We start from the raw sequence: 21,286 nt of genomic DNA, 5'->3' as shown, positions 1-21,286 counted from the left end.
CAAATTAAGAGAATTGCTGCTCATTATCCTGAAAATGTATAAAACCAATAAAGAGTTGCATGTTACAGATACTTCTATGGAAGTATCAGCATAAGAAGGAGAACACAATGAGCTGATAATCAGTTTCTGGCTCACCAAGAGATATCAATCAGAACATACCATTGAAGCAAGGAGACTAATGAAGGCAAAGTTTATTTTTATTTTAACAAGAGTCTGAAGGATATAGGGCTCTTTTCCTGATCAGTTTCTCAAATCTCTTTCTTGGTTATGAGCAACTAGCAGAAGGAAATGGAATAGGCAGCACTGCCTAAAAATGATGTAGGCCTGCTTTATTTTTATTTTAGCAAAAGTCTTTGAAGGAGATAGTGCTCTTTTCACCATCAGTTTCTCAAATCTTTTTTTGTGGCATGAACAACTGAAGGAAATGCAGAACTACTAAAAGCCACCATCAATTTCAGATTACTAGGAGTCAGATTATCCGGACCTCCTTCTCCTAGTTCTCGTTTCTTGCCTTTCAGACATTTTATTGCTCACTTGCCCCGTCACTGTAGAGGAGGGCAGGAGTGGAGAAAGACACATTTTGAATCAGTCAATTTTGCTCCTTCTCTAGCTCTCCTCCTCCCTGTTCTCTTTTCTTTCTAGTTCCCCACTCTGACTGAGACTCCCTTGGTTCCTTTCTCCCCCAATATCCTCATCTTCTTGGGAAGGAAGGAAGGATCTCTCTCTTCCCCCCTGCCCTGGAGTTTCCCCTCTCTCTCTCTAGTACTATTTCTTCATGCCCCTCTTCCTCCCTGGAACTCCCCCTTTCTCCAGATTTTGATTTCAATCAGTCCCATTCTGACAGCCCAGGCCCATTCAAACAAAAACAGATAAGATATATGTGCAAATGTATGGGAAGCGACGCCAGATACTCTCCTTTCCGACACCATAGAATTTACACCAAAATTAAGGTACACATGATAGTAAAAACCACAAAGGTGGGAGTAGCACCAGGGCTGGCTTCAGACATTCAGCAGCCCTAAGGCAAGACAGTCTCTTTTGTACCATGTACTTATATGATGTCATTACACTGCACTATGTATATAATAATAATAATGATGATGGTATTTGTTAAGCACGTACTATGTGCAAAGCACTGTTCTAAGAGCTGGGGAGGATACAAGGTGAGCAGGTTGTCCCACGTGGGGCTCACAGTCCTCATCCCCATTTTCCAGATGAGGTACTGTGGCACAGAGAAGTGACGTGACTTGCCCAAAGTCACACAGCTGACAAACGGCAGAGCCGGGATTTGAACCCACAATCTCCGGCTCCCAAGCCCGTGCCCTTTCCACTGAGCCATACTGCTTCTCATGTATGCAAGGTAACAGGATGCTTTTAGACTGTGAGCCCACTGTTGGGTAGGGACTGTCTCTATATGTTGCCAATTTGTACTTCCCAAGCACTTAGTACAGTGCTCTGCACATAGTAAGCGCTCAATAAATACGATTGATGATGATGATGTTAGGTGGGATGTTCTTACAAGAGCATTTTGTTGCAGCTCTCTCTCGAGCACCTGGGCAGCTTGGCTCCGGGGCTGGAACATAGGACCCCACAGGAACTTCTCATGGTGTGATCAATTCCTGCCACTCTGCGGCTGTTTGAGAGCTGCCAGGTATCCATAATAATAATAATGATGGCATTTGTTAAGAGCTTACTAAGTGCAAAGCACTGTTCTAAGCGCTGGGGGGATACAAGGTGATCAGGTTGTCCCGCATGGGGCTCACAGTTATCATCCCCAGTTTACAGATGAGGTAACTGAGGCTCCGAGAAGTTAAGTGACTTGCCCGAGGTCACACAGCAGACACGTGGTGGAGCCGGGATTCAAACCCATGACCTCTGACTCCAAAGGCCGTCCTACTGCTGTGTCACTTTCCTGAGCCCGATGATTTGGCCTAAATCTTCCCTAAAATATCACTGTTTCTTGAAATGATCAAATTATTTCACTTCTATGTAGGGGTTTTATACCTTTGATAATCAGCTAAAGAAGCAGTGTGGCTCAATGGATAGAGCATGGATCTGAGAGCCAGAAGGACCTGGGTTCTAATCCTGGCTCCGCCACTAGTTTGCTGGGTGACCTTGAGCAAGTCACTTCACTTCTCTGTGCCTCAGTTACCTGATCTGTAAAATGGGGATTAAGACTGTGAACCCCATGTGGGACAGAGACTGTGTTCAACCCAATTTGCTTATAACCACCCCAGTGTCTAGTACAGTGCCTGGCACATACTAAGTGCTTAACAAATACCACAATTATTACTATTATTAGCTCTGTACAGTGAAGCTTTTGCATCAGTATTTGAAATAAAATATTTGACTTTAAGATGTTTAATTTTCATCTAATGGCACAGTGACTAGTGTTGGCTTGTACAGTGCCTGGCACATACTAAGTGCTTAACAAATACCACAATTGTTACTATTATTAGCTCTGTACAATGAAGGTTTTGCATCAGTATTTGAAAGAAATATTTGGCTTTAAGATTTTTAAGTTTTATCTAATGGCACTGTGACTAGTGTTGGCTTTTATAGTCCATAAAATGATATAATTTGTGCAAAGTCCTTTCTGTTTTTAATTGTTTGGGGAAAATATAGTGATACTGAGTTTGAGTATATGGTGCTCCTGGGAGAGCTGTTCTTCTGGAGAAAGAGGCTGACCAATTTGAAGCAAATTAACCTTTTATGAGAAAATTCCCTTCTCATAAAAAATAATGTTTCAAAAAAATGATTTACCTCACCTGAGTCAACATTCTGCAAAACGAAGTATAATCACCATCGACAAGTCTCCTGGGATGAGGCCGAGAGACCTCAAAACCAGGCAGGCATCTACTTAAATCCAAGCAAAGACAGGAAGGTTGTGACTTCGGTATTAGCCCACAGTTTTTTCAACTTGTAGGTCAAGTCTTCTAGTACACAAGATTGTCTCAGAATAGATTATACTGCTGGCCTCTTATTGATTAGAAACACTAAAGAGTACTAACTCCCAAGGATAAACAGTTTATTTAGGAGAAGAGTTGTCTTAACCTGACTCACCATGGGATCAGGTGCTTTTTTAAAAGCTAGTCCTCTCACCTAATGGACTGAATAACTGAAGTCCAAAAGGAAACCACACTAAAATGACAACAGACACAGCGAGTCGCTGTTCGCAGAAAAGGCCAAGACATGAAACCCTAACTATGACCTAGTTTGTAGATCTCTCCCATTTATAGTTTGACTTCGAGCCCTATGGCCTGTTTGAATTCGTGGTTTTGAGGTTCCAAAATATCATAATACACTTGGTTCTTCTGAAAATGCTTTCTGATGTAGAGTAGATCTTCAGTGGAATATTTGTCATCTTTTCCTGTCCAAACAGTCAGGCTGTATCTGCAGAATAACACGGACTATATTAAAAATTTAAGGTCATAAAGACATAAAAACAGATTCAATAAGATTTTTTAAATAATTGCAGTACTATGTCTAAGATCTACAAACAGCCAAAATCCACAGACTAGGGCAGAGAATTCATTCAATTGTATTTATTGAGCGCTTTCTGTGTGCAGAGCACTGTACTAAGCACTTGGAAAGTACAATTTGGCCACAGATAGAGACAATCCCTACCCAATGACAGGCTCACAGTCTTGGATGCAGTATATTACAATAACTGCAGTAACTGTTCATTAAACATTTTTATTTAGTAACCGTCTTTTTGCCTAAATTGCAAACAGAAAACCTGCAGGACAAGCATCTAGTTCTACAGCATAAAGTTATAATGCCCTCTACATTGTGAACTCGTGGTGGGCAGGGACTGTCACTGTTTATTGTTGTATTGTTCTCTCCTAAGCAGTGGGGTGGATTCAAGCAAATTGGGTTGGACTCAGTCCCTGTCCCACATGGGGTTTCAAGTTTTAATCCCCATTTTACAGATGAGGTAAATGAGGCCCAGAGAAGTGAAGTGACTTGCCCAAGGTCACCCAGCAGACAAGTGGCAGAGCTGGGATTAGAACCAATGACATTCTGACTCCCAGGGCAGCGTGGCTCAGTTCATTCATTCATTCAATCGTATTTACTGAGCGCTTACTGTGTGCAGAGCCCTTGGGAAGTCCAAGTTGGCAACATACTATTTCCTTTTTGGTATCAAAAGTCACACACAGTATGTGTGCTCTGCACACAGTAAGCGTTCAATAAAAATGATTGATTGATCAGAATAATGGGATCAAAAGTTCCATTGGACAGCTATCGGGCCATTAGACAGACTAGGAGGTGACTGGCAGGTAGAAGGCTCTGAACGGAGGCCAAGAACTGAATGACCTCCGAGTCAGAAGTAGCTTCAAATCCCCTAACTGTCCAGGCCAGAGTTAAAGAAGGGTAAGGGGAAAAAGAGAGACACCTTTTCACTAATGCAGCATGGCCCAGTGGATAGAGCACGGGGCTGGGAGTCAGAAGGACTTGGGTTCTAATCCCAGCTCTGCCACTTGTCCGCTGTGTGACCTTGGGCAAGTGACTTAACTTCACTGTGTCTCAGTTCCCTCATTTGGAAAATGGGGATTAAGACTGTGAGCCCCGTGTGGGACAGGAACCGTGTCCACCCAATTATCTTGTATCTACTCCAGAGCTTAGAACTGTGACTGGCACACAGTAAGGGCTTAACGAATACCATCATTTTTTAAAAATGCACTTAGGCCTGCTTCTCCTCCCACAACTGAACTTCCGTCTCTAGACAAGGTCACACAAAATAGAATAGCAAAATTTTCAGTGAACAATGTACCGTTAGATTTTATGTTCTGGCATATTAAAATACCTAAATATGCCAGATATGAAAAGGGTGGGAATTCCGGGCCCTAGGGAGGATACCGACAACGGTTTGGTGGCGGAACAGAGGAGATCGAAGTACAGAGAGTAGCTTGGTGTTAGAGGGGTGGAGTGTGGGGGAAGAGTTGAAGTAGGAAATCAGTACAGTTAGAAGAGAGAGAGCTGACTGATTATCCTAAAGCCCACGGTGAGGAATTTCTGTTTTATGTGGAGGTTGATGGGCAATGACTGGAAGTTTTCGAGGAGTGGGGGATATGGACTGAACAGTTTTTCTGAAAAATGATCCAGGCACCAGAGCGAAATGTGGACTGGAGAGGGGAGAGACAGGAGGCAGGGAGATCGGTGAGGACGTTGATGCAGCCATCAAGGTGGGAAATAATGCTTAGATCGGTGTGGCAGTAGTTTGGATGGCGAGGAAAAAGAAGAACTCTAGATATGTTGTGAAGGTAGAACTGACAGGATTTGGCGACAGACTGAATGTGTGGGTTAAATGAGAGATAAGGCGAGGATAATGCTAAGGTTATGAGCTTCCAAAATAGAGAGGATGGTGGATCTGTCTACAGTGATAGGAAAGTCACGGGGAGGACAGGGTTTGGGTGGGAAGATGAGGAATTTTGTTTTGGACACGTTAAGTTTGAGGTGTTAGCAGGACATCTAAGTAGAGATGTCCTGAGGGAGGACGAAATGTGAGGCTGCAGAGATGGAGCAAGGTCAGGGCTGGAGATGTAGATTTGGGAATCATTCACATAGAGACGGGAGTGAATGCATTCTCCAAGGAAGTGGATGTAGATGGAGAATAGAAGTGTACCCAGAACTGAACCTTGAGGAACCCCCACAGTCAGGCCCTGGGAAGCAGAGACGACTGAGAAGTCGTCGAGATAGGAAGAGAACCTACCGGTGAAGCCTAGGATAGGTAAAGTGTCCAGGAGAAGGGGGTCGTCCAGTGTCGAAGGCAGCTGAGAGGTTGAGGATTAGGACTGAGTAGAGGTGATTAGATCTGACAAGAAGGAGGTGACTGGTGACCTTAGAGAGGGCCGCTTCCGGGGTCGGACGGGTGCAGAAGCCAGATTGCAGGCCGTCTAGGAGAGAGTTGGAGGACAGGAAGTGGGGGCAACGGATGGAGACAATTTGCTTGAGAAGTGTGGAGAGGAATCATAGGAGGGAGATGGGGAGATAACTGGAGGGTGTCATGGGGTTAAGGGAAAGCTTTTGTTTTAAGAGAAGGGACACAAGGATATGCTTGAAAGCAGTGGGGAAGGAACCACTGGAAAGTGAGCTGTTGAAGATGGTCATCAGGGAGAAGGCATTTTTTTTTTTTTGATAAGGTGAGAAAGGATGGGACGAGAAGCCTATATATGTTTTCCTTAAATAGTCCAACTATGTTCAGCTCCTTTTGTCACTCGAACCAAGAAAGGATGAGCAAACTCGGTATTTCAGGTTTTGGCTGAAAGTTGCTTGTTTTGGCTCGAGCAGACAGGGATGCTTGGCTGGGCTATTCCCATCTCCTGTCTGTGCCCTTCTGAGAGTCCTACCCACCCACTTGACAGCTGCAGTCTGGGAATCCCGGGGGCTTGGCTCTGCTTCCCTTCCACTAGGCTGCCTGGGCTCTGAGAATGGCAGGCTCACGGCTGGGTGTGAGAAAAGCCCAAATGTTCTCTTGTCATTCAGGAAATGAGCCCTTTTCCAGAGTTCACTCTGGAATGAGGCTAGTCGATGGGGCTTCGAAGACTCTGCCCTCTCTGCACGGGAAGCTTCCCGCTGTTGCTGGCTTGGTGCCACAGATTATATTTGCCCCATGCATGAGGAATTTTCCATTAGAAAAACTGGCAGATTGGCCAGTTAACAGTAGCCGGCAGAAGAGCAGACACTTGCCCCTAGGAAAAGATAAATGGAGGGAGAAGACTTTAAAGAAACAGCCTGACCTGCTATTGCCAAATGGTTAACTGGAGCTGTGCGTCCTAGTTGTTGAATAATTTTATCTTCCCCCCTCCCCACCTATTTGATCAATCATAGTATTTATTGAGTGCTTACCCTGTATGGAGCACTGTATTACACTTGGGAGAGTACAACGGAGTTATCAATCAGTCAATCAATGGTATTTACTGAGTGCTTACTATGTGCAGAGCACCGTACTAACAGCCTGGGAGAATACAATGCAGCAGAATTAGTAGGCATAAGGAGCTTACAGTCTAGAGTTGTAGATGTGATCCCTGCCCTCAAGGAGTTTACAGTCTAGTGGGGGAGACAGACACATTAAAAGAAATTACAGAGAGGGGGAAGCAAGATCAATGGGTGGGAGGGCTTTATTGCCAGGCTCACACCCATACAGACATCAACAGCTCTGTGACCGTTTTTTAATACGAGAAAAGCACTGATCCTCACCACTCTATCAATACCAGCCTGATATATAACCGTAGCTATGTAGTATTCATACAGATATATGAATGTAGATATGATTTTACTTGCGTTTATTTTCAATTTTTTCAAAATACCAAATTAGAAACACAACTCAAACACTAAACCTGAAAACTTTCCAGAGCAAGCATGGTGGTCTTTGCAAATGGGCTCCTCTTAGTAATGTTAAGTGGATGAGTTAATTCGCTATAGTTCTAGGCTTTCGTGTTTGCTGCCATGGAAACAGCACTTCACAGCATCCAAAAGTCATCTAAAACCAGCGTGTAAAACCCAGCAATTTTACAAAAAATGTTCAAAATCATCAAAAGCACAGTCTCTGTGTCAACATAAAATTAAATAAAGTGCATTTAATAGGCTTGCTTAAAATAAGAGAGACAAATCACCGTCTAAACGCTAATTCACCAAGCGGCCCAAGACTGAAGAGGGCCTGACCAGCCTCTGGTGTCAAAATCACACCTTCAACAATTCAACAACTTCAACAACTGGGCAGGCAGTGCTCTTGTTTTTCGAAGCCTCCGACAGCGACACCAACTCAGAGCCCACCCCGGGAACCAACTGCTTCTTCTTTTGACAGGCTGCATTCCCTGCACTTAGTCTGGCCCTATTACCCCTCTGCGGTTTGGGGAACTTGGGAACCAAAATGTCCCATCCAACTGAAACCACACTTAGGGGAAAATCAGGGTTACAAAAATAGGGCCCTGTAACACGTCGGAATCCAGGGGAGAGCTGCCCATTTAGAAGGCAATCAATCGATCGTTCATTCCTATTTACTGAGCGCTTACTGTACTATGCTCTTGGGTGAGTACAATGTAACAGAGTTGGTAGACATGTTCCCTGCCCACAGTGAACATCACCTGTTAGGAGGCCAATCCCCCCACCCTGCAGTGTCTCCCAGCCCTTTCCCCTGCCCATGTGCCAATTTTGGGCACAGGGAGAAGTGGAGATAATTAGCAAAAGGTACCCAGGTGCCTAAAGTTCGCATGTTGGACAATTCCTATAACTCTCTCCTGCCCATGTCCACTCTCTTAGGGCCAGAAACATGAGAAATGGTAAGGAAAGTGCTGCTGCTAGGGCCTCTGCAACCTTGTGAGGGTGTCAAGTGCAGGGAAGAGTGCTGGAGAAGCAGTGTGGTTTAGTGGATAGAGCACGGGCCTCGGAGTCAGAAGGATGTAGGGTCTAATCCCAGCTCCACCAAATGTCTGCTGGGTGACCTTGGACGAGTCACTTCACTTCTCTGGGCCTCGGGTACCTCACTTTATAATGGGGATTAAAAGGGTGAGCCCCACGTGGGACAGGGACAGTGTCCAACTTGCTTAACTTGTATCTACCCCAGGGCTTAGAACACTGCTTGCCACATAGTCAGTGCTTATCAAGCACCATAATTATTATTATTCTTTTTGGAGAAGTACCTGGTTGACAGCCCGGCACACAGGAATGCTCTCTACATTATAATGGAAGTTTACCACATTTGCATGTAGATTAGAAATGGGGAAATGATTTCTTGGAAAGTCATGAACATATTCTCATTTTTCTCATGCAATATTTCTCTAGCAAAACAACTGAACTTGCCAACGTGTAAGTGGATACGTGATTTTCTACCCAAAGGTAAGCACGGAAAGACTGTAATTCACAGAGATGAAACTGAATGTAAGTGAAACCTACCCCAAGAGCAAAAATCACACTCCGATTCCAATTCAGTATCATCAGTTGGACAGCTGGGATTTTGCACATTCTGCCTCCCTTCCCCACTCTGCCTGAGGCAGCTGACTCTCTATTTTTTCCATCCTCTTTCAGACACAATAACGCTGTGCCCTGTTACCATTGTTTATCTTAAATAACTTCACGCTAGTCTACTTACAGTATGAAATTGAATGGATTTGGAATAAATCAAAGATTCTGTTGAATACAGCTTGATTTGGTTACCTGAAAGATTTAACAAAGGAGCTTTGAGAATACAATAACCAGTCAATCAATCGATGGTATTTTTTGAGTGTCTACTGAATGTGAAGTATTATATTAAATCCTTGGGAAAGTACAACAGAAGCAAGGCACAGGCTTACTTCCCTCCAGGATCTAGACATCCAATGGGGTGACTGATAGACAAAAATGATCTACAAATGGTGGGAGCAGGAGGAAGAACAAAGATAAAACAGGAAACAGAACAAATTTAACAAGATGAAACAGCTGACTAAATATAAAAATAAATATACACGTTAAATATATGTCCGTAGACATAAGATCTGAGACTAGGAACACAATATCTAAGTGTAAAGGATGGAAAGGGTTGATGCAACCGGAGTGTTACAGGTTGATTCAGGAAAGCCTTCCCAGAGAAGGTGATATTTTAGGAGGGCTTTGAGGATGGCTGAATAAACACAAGAACCGTCACCTGAGGTCAGACCACTGGGCCATCTAGTTGTTTCTGACAATGGAACCAAAAGGTGATCGGATTGACATTGAAATGGTTGCCCAACTTGAAATCCATCCTCATGGATCCACCACGGATACATCAGTCATGTATCTAGAGCCTTTTAACGTCCTTAATATTTCCCCTAATAATGTATCATGGCCTTTAGTTCCTCTAGACTGTAAACATCTTGTAAACACATAACATGTCCACAAACTCTGTTGTACTGTACTCTCCCAAGTGCTTAGTACAGTTCCCTACATACAGTACGTGCACAATAAATTTCCTGGACTCTCTCTCCCTTTCCCCGACTCCCTCTTCCTCCTACATCATCTATGTACTTGGATCCGTACTCTTTGGGCATTTGGTATTCATCCCCCCTCAGCCCCACAGCACTTATGTACACACCTATAAATTATTAATTTATATTAATGTCTCTCCTGCTAGACTATACGTGCACTGTGGAAAGGAAACATGTCTACCAACTCTGATGTACTGTACTCTCCCAAGTGTTTAGTATAGTGCTCTACACATAGTAAGTGCTCAATAAATATCATTGACTGGTTGGGTTGATTGATTGATTAAATGAATAAATACCATTTATTGATTGAAAATTTGCCCAAATGCTTCTTGAACCCAATAAGAGTTTCTTCCAGCACAAATTCTCGTGGAAACTATTTTCTATGTTTGCTTCCTGCTTTCACACCCGTCACATTTTTCTAAACTTCAATCCCGGCTCCTCTCGACTTTCACTTTTCAAAACTGCGGAGTCTCGATCTTTTCAGCTGCTACATTTCCTGATCATTATCATTTTCCTCCTGTCTCCCTACGCCCTCAAAAACTTTCAGCGGCTACTCGTTCCTCTGTACATTAAGCAGAAACTCCGTACCAGTGGCTTTAAAGCAACGCTACGAAGCAGCGTGGTCTCGTGAAAAAAGCCTGGGTCCAGGGGTCAGAAGGACCTGGGTTCTAATCCCAGCTCCACCACTTGTTCTGTGTAACCTCGGGCAACGTCTGTGTAACCTTGTCAGCTGTGTGACTTTGGGCAAGTCACTTCACTTCTCTGTGCCTCAGTTACCTCATCTGGAAAATGGGGATTAAGACGGTGAGCCCCATGTGGGACAGCCTGATCACCTCGTAACCTCCCCAGTGCTTAGAACAGTGCTTTGCACATAGTAAGCGTTTAATAAATGCCATCATTGTCACTTCACTTCTCTGTGCCTCAGTTACCTCTGCAAAATGGGGATTATGACTGTGTCCATCCTGATTAGTTTTTACCTACCCCAGGTTTTAGTACAATGCCTGGCTCAAAGTAAACACTTAAATACCATTAAAAAATCAACTCTCTCTCTTTTATTTATTTATTCTCTGCTCCCACTACACTTCTGCTTGCACTCTTTGTTCCTCTCAAGGTAATCTATTTACTGTGACTCATTCTCATCTCTCTTATCCCTGACCCTTGGCTCGTACAGTTCCTCCTGCCTGGAATTGCCTCCCACTTCAAATATGCCAGACCACAGCTTCCTCCCATCTTCAAAACTCCTCTGAAAGGGCTTTGCAAAAGAGCTGGGCTCTATGTCCACGATGCTCCCCGAAATATCTTCCCAGCTCCTGGAGAGGTTTAAGTCAGTGAATCAGTCGATCAATCAATAACAACAGCTACTGAGTGCCCAACCTCTGCGGAATTCAAAACTAGGGACTGTGGGAACTAAAAGGAAACAGGGCAGATCCCCTAAAGAAGTTTAACGGCTTAACGAGGGTGTCAAATAAATATCTACAAGTACCTACCCCTATTGACCCCAAGGCTCAGTATAGTGGTTGGCACAAAGTAAGCACTTATACACTATTAATATAGTGCCCTGTGCATAGTAAGCGCTTAACAAATACCATAGTTATTTAATTATTATTATTATTACTGTTAAACAAAACCAAACCTGGTATAACAGGATACTTTGCCCTCATCCTTCTTGCCTGGATTCTGTTTCTAGATGCCCATATTGCCTGGAAAACTACTTCATCATCATCATCAATCATATTTATTGAGCGCTTACTGTGTGCAGAGCACTGTACTAAGCGCTTGGGAAGTACAAGTACTTGCTTCTCTGAATACTTTACAACGATGCAGCCTTCTCCTATGACCTTGGACCACTGCGTGGTAATTTGAAAATCACACAGAAATTGTCATCATAACATACGACAGTAATCATTAGTAAAACGAAAGACCCAGGCAGACATTTTTACTTCCTTTGTAGGAGTGCAATTTGTAAAGCATCTATTTTGTTTATCTCAGTTCATTTATAACAATAATTTCTGGTTTGCTAATCCCTTCCTTACCTGTTTGACTGCTGTAATAACCAAAGCAACTCAGAATGGGATTGTCGGACCAGAGCTGCTCTGACAGGGAACGTGACAGGCTGATTTAATTCACTACAAACAGATTCCATCTCTTTCACCATTGTCCAACTGTAGCCTAAAGCCAAAAGAAAAAGAGATTTCAATATTTTATTTAACATGATATCCGAGGGGTGTGGGAAAGAACTGGAATATAAACCCTCAACTGATAACTCTCTTAAGACCTGCATTCTACCCGAAACCCAACCTCAGAGAAAAGAATGGTGCGATATTTTATGTTGAGGAATAGTTTGTAAAATGAAGGTGAGCGGCATTATTTCTCAAGGCATTGAAAGGGACAATATCAAAGTCTCCAATAGTTTAAACAGAAAAATAAATATGCAAATATGTTTTTATTAACATCTAAGGGAATGAGCGGAAACAGATATGGAGCTCAAGTCTTCTCAGTTGGGCACTTGGGAGAGGTGTCTCAGTGCTCTGCACCAAGAACTCACATGCCACTGATGGTTTAGGCTCAGTTCTGCCTGGAGGAAAGGGAGCGAGCCTAGCCGGTCTGAAGCACTCCCTGCCAGGCCTATGACTCCAAAACTTCAAAAACACTCATTTTGAATTTTAAGTAGTGATTCTTGGTCATCAGAACACAAAGCCTTCTGAATTTAGGGCCAATAATCACCCCACACACCCAACCTGGCTTATACAGCACCTTCCCCTTAGAAGACAAGTGAAAATTAGATGATGATACACAAAGCTATTCATTCATTCAATCGTATTTAGTGAGCGCTTACTGCGTGCAGAGCACTGGACTAAGCGCTTGGGAAGTACAAATTGGCAACATATAGAGACGGTCCCTACTCAACAACGGGCTCACAGTCTAGAAGATGTGGGAATGTAATTTGAATTTATTACATTTAATGGTTAATATTTATGCTCTTTTTATGTATGATAAAAACGACCTCTTCACAGATTGCTAGGATACCATTATATTCATTACAGCAGTAATAATTATGATAATGGAATTTATTAAGTGCCTAATGATTATGAGGATGGCATTTATCAAGTGCTAACTATGTGCTTGAGTACCGTGTTAAGCACTGGGATAGGTACAAACAAATCGGACACAGTCCTTGTCCCATAAGGGGTTCATGATCTAAACAATATACTACATGATTCCTAATTGGCTTAAGATGAGTTCCACTCATTTCTAATAATACAGAATAACATTTCCCAAAAATCCTACATTAAAGACAATTTGCGCTGAAGTCCATGGGCCTTAACATGTGCCTTGCCCAGCCCCATTTGAATGCCCACAGCCATTTCTTCCAACATCTTAGCATGCTCTATCCAGATAGACACATGTTATCAGAAGAATGTTCCCTAATTCCTTAATAGCATTACATGCAAAATGCATAGTAAATAAATGCAAAATGGGTATACTGCCATGTTTTGTAACCAATGGTTCCTCACAGTCCACTGGGCACTTTCTTGAGGAAACCACTGTAGTGCTTGCTTTACTTGCTTGCTTAAGGAACACTAAGGGCATCAGACAATTTCTGTAACTCTTCGATGTAAAGCAGTTATACACTATTCAGATTAGCTATAATGATAATAATAATAATGATGGCATTTATTAAGCACTTACTATATACAAAGTACTGTTCTAAACGCTGGGGAGGTTACAAGGTGATCAGGTTGTCCCATGAGGGGCTCACAGTCTTAATCTCCATTTTACAGATCAGGTAACTGAGGCACCAAGAAGTGAAGTGACTTGCCCAAAGTCACACAGCTGACAATTGGCAGAGCCAGGGTTTGAACCCACGACCTCTGCCCGTGTATGACCAAAGCCCGTGCTCTTTCCACTGAGCCACGCTGCTTCTGTTAAAGTAATAATAATAATGATGATGGTTACTATGTGCAAAGCACTGTTCTAAGCGCTGGGGAGGTTACAAGGTGATCAGGTTGTCCCACGGGGGGCTCACAGTTTTAATCCCCATTTTACAGATGAGGTAGCTGAGGCACAGAGAAGTTAAGTGACTTGCCCAAAGTCACACAGCTGACAGTTGGTGGAGCCGGGATTTGAACCCATGATCTCTGACTCCAAAGCCCATGCTCTTTCCACTGAGACCCGCTGCTTCCAGAGGTGTGGTTTTAGTTCACCAATTTAGATCAATCAGAACTTTCTTCCTTAGAGGGTCTCTAGAGGTATGGAATTTGAAAGAAACATTTCTGAGTTATTAAGGGAACAACTTGGACAATGGGAAGCTTTCGGTCTGCATTATCTTCCCTATGGTCCCTCATTATGAAAAAAGTCTTGAACAGGAATTAATTCACTATACAGTGAACAGTATGCTTATATATCCTACGAGAAAATCCTGGCTTCCAATTTTAGCTCTGTACTTGACTTGTTCCCTAGCTTTAGGGCAATTCAAATGGGCCACACAATGTCTTAGTTTCACTGGTTTTGAAATGGGCTAAAATAAAAAGCTATTCTGTGTGAGAGGACTGGTAAGCCAATGTCTATAAACTACTTCCAGCAACTTCTAACACACAATGAATGACAACAAAATACAAGCTGTTAATACCACTGACTGGAAATCTAGAATTAAAACTGATGCGCCACTTTTCTTTTGAGCATATGGTTTTTAGTTTTGGTGACTTTGGAGACTATTGTAAACTGACCAACATGCAAATGTTTATGGTGTTGTAATGTATTACCTTCATTGAATTTCTGAGAATGCCATCCTGTTGTCCAGCCCAGAGATAATGTCACATCTGGGAAAAAGGATGTCACAGTGTCAAGAAATTGCCTTGCATCCACTGGTCTGTTATTTCCATTTGGGCCAGGAAGGATGTCAGCATTAATCCACACAGGACGCTTTAGATATGCCTTAACATTTTCTAGAAGTCTCATTGATGGCTTCACTGCTGCCAAACTAAAAATACATTCTATTGTCACCAAGATGGATTTTTGATGCTGAAAGTAAGCTATGATAATGTAAAAACATTAAATTCTGTTCATACATATATCCACTTCACTGGAGAAGCACAGTCAATCCTAGATATTACCCATTTGCTCTAAGGATCAACATTTCAAGACACACTGCCATCTTTTCAACATACCCTCTAAGAGTAAAAAGACATATTTTCTCTCTCTAGAGACTGGCCTTTTTTATGGTATTTGTTAAGTGCATACTGTGTGTCAAACACTGTTCTAGGTACTGGGGTAGATACAAATTAATCATTCTTTCAATCATATTTATTGAGCGCTTACTGTGTGAAGAGCACTGTACTAAGCGCTTGGGAAGTCCAAGTTGGCAACATATAGAGACGGTCCCTACCCAACAGCGGGCTCACAGTCTAGAAGGGGGAGACAGATGACAAAACATATTAACAAAATAAAATAAATAGAATAGAAAATATGTACAAGTAAAACAAATAGAGTAGTAAATCTGTACAAACATATATACAGGTGCTGAGGGGAGGGGAAGGAGGTAGGGTGGGGGGGGTGGGGAGGGGGAGAGAAAGGAGGGGAGGAGGAGGGAGAAAAGGTATTGACCTTCCATTTTACAGCTGAGGAAACTGAGGCACAGAGAAGTTAAGTGAATTCTCTACCCAATGATACAGTCGGGATTAGAACATAAGTGGGTCCCACGCCCATATTCTTTCAACTACGCTTCCCACACAACAGACAAGTAGCAGAGTCGGAAATAGAACCCAGGGCTTTATCCACTGTGCCATGCTGCAGTTTGTAAATTCTGTAAGGAGCTTCTGAATCCCGTAGAGATGGTTAACTTAACATTTTAACTAAGTTACTTAATTTTTGAATAATTCATACAGTTCAAAAATTGAGAAAAGACATGATATAACAATGGGAGGCAATTTCATCCCAGTTCTTCTCCCCAGAGGGAGCGGTGGCTGGCTGAGAGCCTCACCAATCAATCAATCATATTTATTGATCACTTTATGTAGAGAACTGTATTAACTGCTTGGGGGAGTACAATATAATTAGCAGATCCACTGACTGCCCGTAATGAGCTTACAGTCTAGAGTGTCTACAGGGCCTCAAATCCCTCTCTGCAATTCTGCAGCCACCAGCTGTGCCCAATACTGAAACGTTCCAGCCAATGAAAAGTACTAAATAGTAAAGTCTATTATTTTTAGCAAACATTCAATTAGAATTGACTCGGAAATGAAAACAAACAAATGTTTTTGGAAAATTGAATTCTTTCTCCCGCAAATTATACTGAAATTAATTTCCAACTTAATTATTTTTAAATTTCCCCTCGCAATCTTTTACTTTTATGTTCTGAATAAATCCTCCCTGCCTTTTTCACAATACTCTTTTTCGAATAGAATATGTGCATTACTCATTCTTTTGACTTCCTCCATTGTGTTAAACTCTACGTAAATTAGCTTAATAATAGTGTTGTTTGAGTTGTCACCAGAACTGTGAAAGACAAGCTATAAGCAGCTTCAAATATTCTCCAAGAGTAAACCTGAACCAAAAAAGTCGATTAAAAATACCTTCTCTCCCAATCTTTTTGCATGAAATTATCAAACTATCCCAAAACACTCATGTTCTGATGATTCTTCATTTCATTTTTATCTTCATGAAGAGTAATCTATTTAAAAAGATTTTATAACTACAAACTGAATTCCCTTAAGAATGGGTTAAATGGTAAAAGTTGCTTAAAATGGACTTTAGTCGCCAAGAGTCAGAGGAGGAGGAGTTGCTGCGGTGGCAGCCGTATTGATTCTAAAACATTTTTAGGATTACTAACAGTCAACCCTGTACCCAGGTGAGATTACACGGCCCCAACAACGTCCCCTTGGATGTCACATGCAGAACCTGTTTTCTCAGTGGAAAGAGCACGGACTTTGGAGTCAGAGGTCATGGGTTCGAATCCCGGCTCCGCCACTTGTCAGCTGTGTGACTTTGGGCGAGTCGCTTAACTTCTCTGGGCCTCGGTTACCTCATCTGTAAAGTGGGGATGAAGGCTGTGAGCCCCACGTGGGACAACCTGATTACTTTGTATCCCCCCGGCACTTAGAACAGTGCTTTGCACATAGCAAGTGCTTAATAAATGCCATTATTGTTATTATTATTATTATTATTATTATTATTACTTGAAGTAGGTATATCCCTGCTTCAAGCTGATTGTCCTTCCCTCAAAGGCAGGTGCCTTCATTACCCACTCTGCCCACCCCAATGAGACTGTTTACACTGAAGCGAGTAGATGTATATATGTTTGTACATATTTATTACTCTATTTATTTATTTATTTATTTATTTTGCTTGTACATATCTATTCTATTTATTTTATTTTGTTAGTATGTTTGATTTTGTTCTCTGTCTCCCCCTTTTAGACTGTGAGCCCACTGTCGGGTAGGGGCTGTCTCTATATATTGCCAATTTGTACTTCCCAAGCGCTTAGTACAGTGCTCTGCACATAGTAAGCGCTCAATAAATACGATTGATGATGATGATGATGTCACAGGGTAAAAGGGGGCAGAAGAGAAGAAACTGCCAAGGTGGCAAATGTCCAGCCTGCCCTGTGGCACGTCCCCGAACGGGGCTATGAGTTCTCTAGGCCGTCCACACAAGGATGTCTCAACCTCCTCGAGCCATTTGCAAAAGTGAGACCCCATAACTTAGCTCCACATGGGTGTCCCTTCTTAAGGCATCCCACTTTTCAGGAAGCAGAGTCAGATAACAAGAGAAATAATAATGACTGTTTCTCCATGATAACAGCACCATCATTTTGTATGTGTTTAGTACTTTTAAACAAACGCTTTGAAAAATGCCAACACATGCTATCCACATTTTAAAGTTGGGGAAAATCTGTTAGGGAACTTGCGCAGTGAGGATTCAGCAAAGATGGAGTTTATTCCTGGTTCATCCTCTATTCAGAACCATAGCTCCCGTTCTCCCTCTACTTTGGATTTTTATACATAAAACATCTCATACGAGAGCATCCTATAAATTCTGAAAGACCTGCATGCCAACTGATTTGTCATCAGCTAGTATTTAAGTGCCCCTATGTACGTCTACAGAATCTATTCATAGCGATGGAAAGTTTCAATTTGTATCCCAACCTAGTGCTAATAAAATTATTCCAGATAATCAGAAATTTGGCAGAATGGGTCACCCTTTGCTTTCAAGGCCATTAACTTTGTCCCCAGAATTCTCAGCAAAAAGCATTATCAAAAAGTAGTAAGATTCACAACTTTTTTATATTTTTATGGTACCTGTTAAGCGCTTACTATATGCCAGGCCCTGTACTAAGCACTGGGATAGATACAAGCTAAACAGGTCGGACGCAGTCTAGGTCCCACAGTGGGGCTTATAGACTTAATTCCCATTTTACAGATGAGGTAACTGAGGTACAGAGACGTTAGATGACTTGCCCAAGGTCATAAAACAGACATACTGCAGAGTCGGGATTAGAAGCCAGGTTTTAACGACCCATGCTCTATCCACTAGGCCAGGCTGCTTCCTTGGCAATCCCATGACAATGACTGTGCTACAAAGCAAGATAAACAGACCTGGTCTTTATGATCTTGTCACTTGCAAATTCATCCTAGTTTTCCTCCACCGAGGGAGCAGAGGTGGTGGCAAGCAGAAAGCCTCGCCCAAGCCCTGAATCCCTCTCTGGGGCCCATCATAAGCAACCACCTTCTATCTTCAGCCCCTTATTTCCAAGAAAGTGTGGAGGGCTGATGTTCCTTGATGACTTAAAGAGTTCCATAATAGTACCCCTGCCCTATCAGGCATAGCAAACGTTAATGACATTTTCCAACAATACCTTTTAAAGTCAAGCTTGATGCCTTTATTGGTTTCCAAAATCTCACTGAGCCAGTCCTGAAGAGTATTATCGCTATTCGTTTCAGGAGGATGAGCCATGATTGGCTGTGCGTGCTCAGGCTCTTCATTCGGAAGAAGAACATCTGCCTCTATCATGTGAGCCGGACCTGTTCGCATACAGAGCAAAAAAGTTAGTGGTGAACCTGGTTTCTCCTCAGTGGGCACTCAGAGGAGATCAAGTCCCACTCGGTGAGGGGAGGAAAGACCAGGAAATCCTCCCGTTACAGGACTGGAAGGACCATCTAGAAACTATTAAAAACTAAACATGGGTAAATCATCGACAAATAAATGTCTCATGCCATCACACAACCCAACTTATCAATATAAATTTCAATCATCAATGCCTATCCCTCACCATAACTCTCCAGACCCAACCGAAGCCCCAGCTCCAAGTGCCCCCTCCCAACATTGAGCACCACAAAACTGGAAAACAGCAGGGAATCATAAAGGAGGGCTGACGAGGGGGATGAGGAGGCGAGACAAGGGGCAGCTATTCAAGGTGTTGAGATGAGCAGTAATGGCCCTGGCAAGGGAAAGCATAGCCCCTTTAAGACATTTCCAAATTAGTCCCCCATTATTATTATTACTACTCATTCATTCATTCAATCAATAGCATTTACTGAGTGCTTACTGTGTGCAGAGCACTGTACTAAGCACTTGGGAAGTACAAGTCGGCAACATATAGAGACGGTCCCTACCTAACAATGGGCTCACAGTCTAGAAGGGGGAGACAGACAACGAAACAAAACGTGTAGACAGGTGTCAAAATCATCACAACAAATAGAATTACAGCTATATGCACATCATTAACAAAATAGAATAGTAAATATGTACAAATAAAATAAACAGAGTAATAAATCTGTACAAATATATACAAGTGCTGTGGGGAGCGGAAGGAGGTGGAGGGGATGGGGAGGAGAGGAAAAAGGGGGCTCAGTCTGGGAAGGCCTCTTGGAGGAGGTGAGCTCTCAGTGGGGCTTTGAAGGGAGGAAGAGAGCTAGCTTGGCGGATGTGGGGAGGGAGGGCATTCCAGGCCAGGGGGGAGGACGTGGGCTGGGGGTCGACAGCAGGACGGGTAAGAACGAGGCACATTGAGGAGGTTAGCGGCAGAGGAGCGGAGGGTGCAGGCTGGGCTGGAGAAGGACAGAAGGGACGTGAGGTAGGAGGGGGCGAGGGGATGGACAGCCTTGAAGCCGAGAGTGAGGAGTTTTTGCTTGATTCGTAGGTTGACAGGCAACCACTGTCGATTTTTGAGGTAATGGCCCAGGATTTGTCTGCCGCTTCTCTTCCCAGAGAAGACAGTTTGGTTTAGGCATTGGGGCAGTCAGGCCAAGAGACGGTTGGGGCAGGGAGGGTGGCCCAGGGAGGAAAGGTGGGCTCCTCGGGTGCTGCAATAGGAGAAAGGGTCACAGTGCCTTGCCGACCTGAGGCCCAGGCCCAGGGGTCACCTTCCCTCAGAGGCAGCGGGCAGCACACGGCTGCTCTGCCTTTTCCTCCTCGGGGTAACGGCCGAGGGGCCAGGGTGGAGAAACAGGGTCACGGGCTGCTCCCAAGGCAGCAAGGACAGATCATTTAATAATAATTATGGTATTTACTATGTACTAAGCACTGGGGTGAATACAAGCAAATCGGGTGGGACACGGTCCCTGTCCCACACGGGGCTCACACTCTTATTTAAATCATTTGGATTTGTGAGACTGTTTACGTGCATTCCTTCCTAGTAGGAGGAGAATGAACTTGTCTTCCTGAGGTCCCGTCGGCCCTGTATTCCTATTATCATCATCATCATCAATCGTATTTATTGAGCGCTTACTGTGTGCAGAGCACTGGACTAAGCGCTTGGGAAGTACAAGTTTGCAACATACAGAGACAGTCCCTACCCAACAGTGGGCTCACAGTCTAAAAGGGGGAGACAGAGAACAAAACCAAACATACTAACAAAATAAAATAAATAGAATAAATATGTACAAGTAAAATAAATAAATAAATAAATAAATAGAGTAATAAATATGTACAAACATATATACATATATATGTGTGCTGTGGGGAAGGGAAGGAGGTAAGATGGGGGGGATGGAGAGGGGGACGAGTGTCTGTCGTGTCTGTGTCTGGCGAATAATTTTTTCTTAAATTAAATTTTCTGGGAATATACTCATTTATACTACAGTTCCACAAGAAGCCGACAGCACTCAGGAATGCGCACAGTGAGGAGGCTGAAGAGGCCCCGGCTGGAATCCTGATGCCCCAACGGAGATTTAGCGGGTACCCCGAGATCTGCAACTCCCTATTCTTGCTGCCCAGTTCTGGTGGTGAACTTACAGTGTGGCTCAGTGGAAAGAGCCCGGGCTTTGGAGTCAGAGTTCATGGGTTCGAATCCCAGCTCCCCCACTTGTCAGCTGTGTGACTTTGGGCAAGTCACTTCACTTCTCTGT

The 21,286-nt window shown here is 43.1% G+C and overlaps 2 protein-coding genes across 4 annotated transcripts in view; one reads left to right on the top strand and one right to left on the bottom strand.

Moving 5' to 3' along the window:
• The window catches only part of ANKRD34B (ankyrin repeat domain 34B), a 40,790-nt gene extending 21,445 nt beyond the window's left edge, over positions 1 to 19,345 (top strand). The window contains exons 4-5 of the transcript XR_005455929.1: positions 8,785 to 8,838; positions 18,881 to 19,345. The gene's annotated coding sequence lies outside the window, so the exon portion shown is untranslated. The remainder of the gene's footprint in view (positions 1 to 8,784; positions 8,839 to 18,880) is intronic.
• The window catches only part of FAM151B (family with sequence similarity 151 member B), a 52,487-nt gene that overhangs the window by 19,213 nt on the left and 11,988 nt on the right, over positions 1 to 21,286 (bottom strand). For 2 of the 3 annotated variants that reach the window (XM_038765657.1, XM_038765655.1), the window contains 4 exons: positions 18,796 to 18,961; positions 14,705 to 14,922; positions 11,975 to 12,110; positions 2,239 to 3,393 (listed from right to left, as the gene is read on the bottom strand). In XM_038765657.1, the coding sequence (XP_038621585.1) occupies positions 3,234 to 3,393; positions 11,975 to 12,110; positions 14,705 to 14,922; positions 18,796 to 18,961 (680 nt within the window). In that variant the 3' untranslated portion in view covers positions 2,239 to 3,233. Of the gene's footprint in view, positions 1 to 2,238; positions 3,394 to 11,974; positions 12,111 to 14,704; positions 14,923 to 18,795; positions 18,962 to 21,286 lie in introns of those variants that run through there. The other variant, XM_038765656.1, reaches the window with a different exon arrangement.

Source organism: Tachyglossus aculeatus, chromosome 23 (genome assembly GCF_015852505.1).
Source record: "Tachyglossus aculeatus isolate mTacAcu1 chromosome 23, mTacAcu1.pri, whole genome shotgun sequence".
Classification (NCBI taxonomy): Eukaryota; Metazoa; Chordata; class Mammalia; order Monotremata; family Tachyglossidae; genus Tachyglossus; species Tachyglossus aculeatus.
Note: the sequence above shows the minus strand (reverse complement) of the source record. Positions and strands in the feature narration are given on the sequence as shown.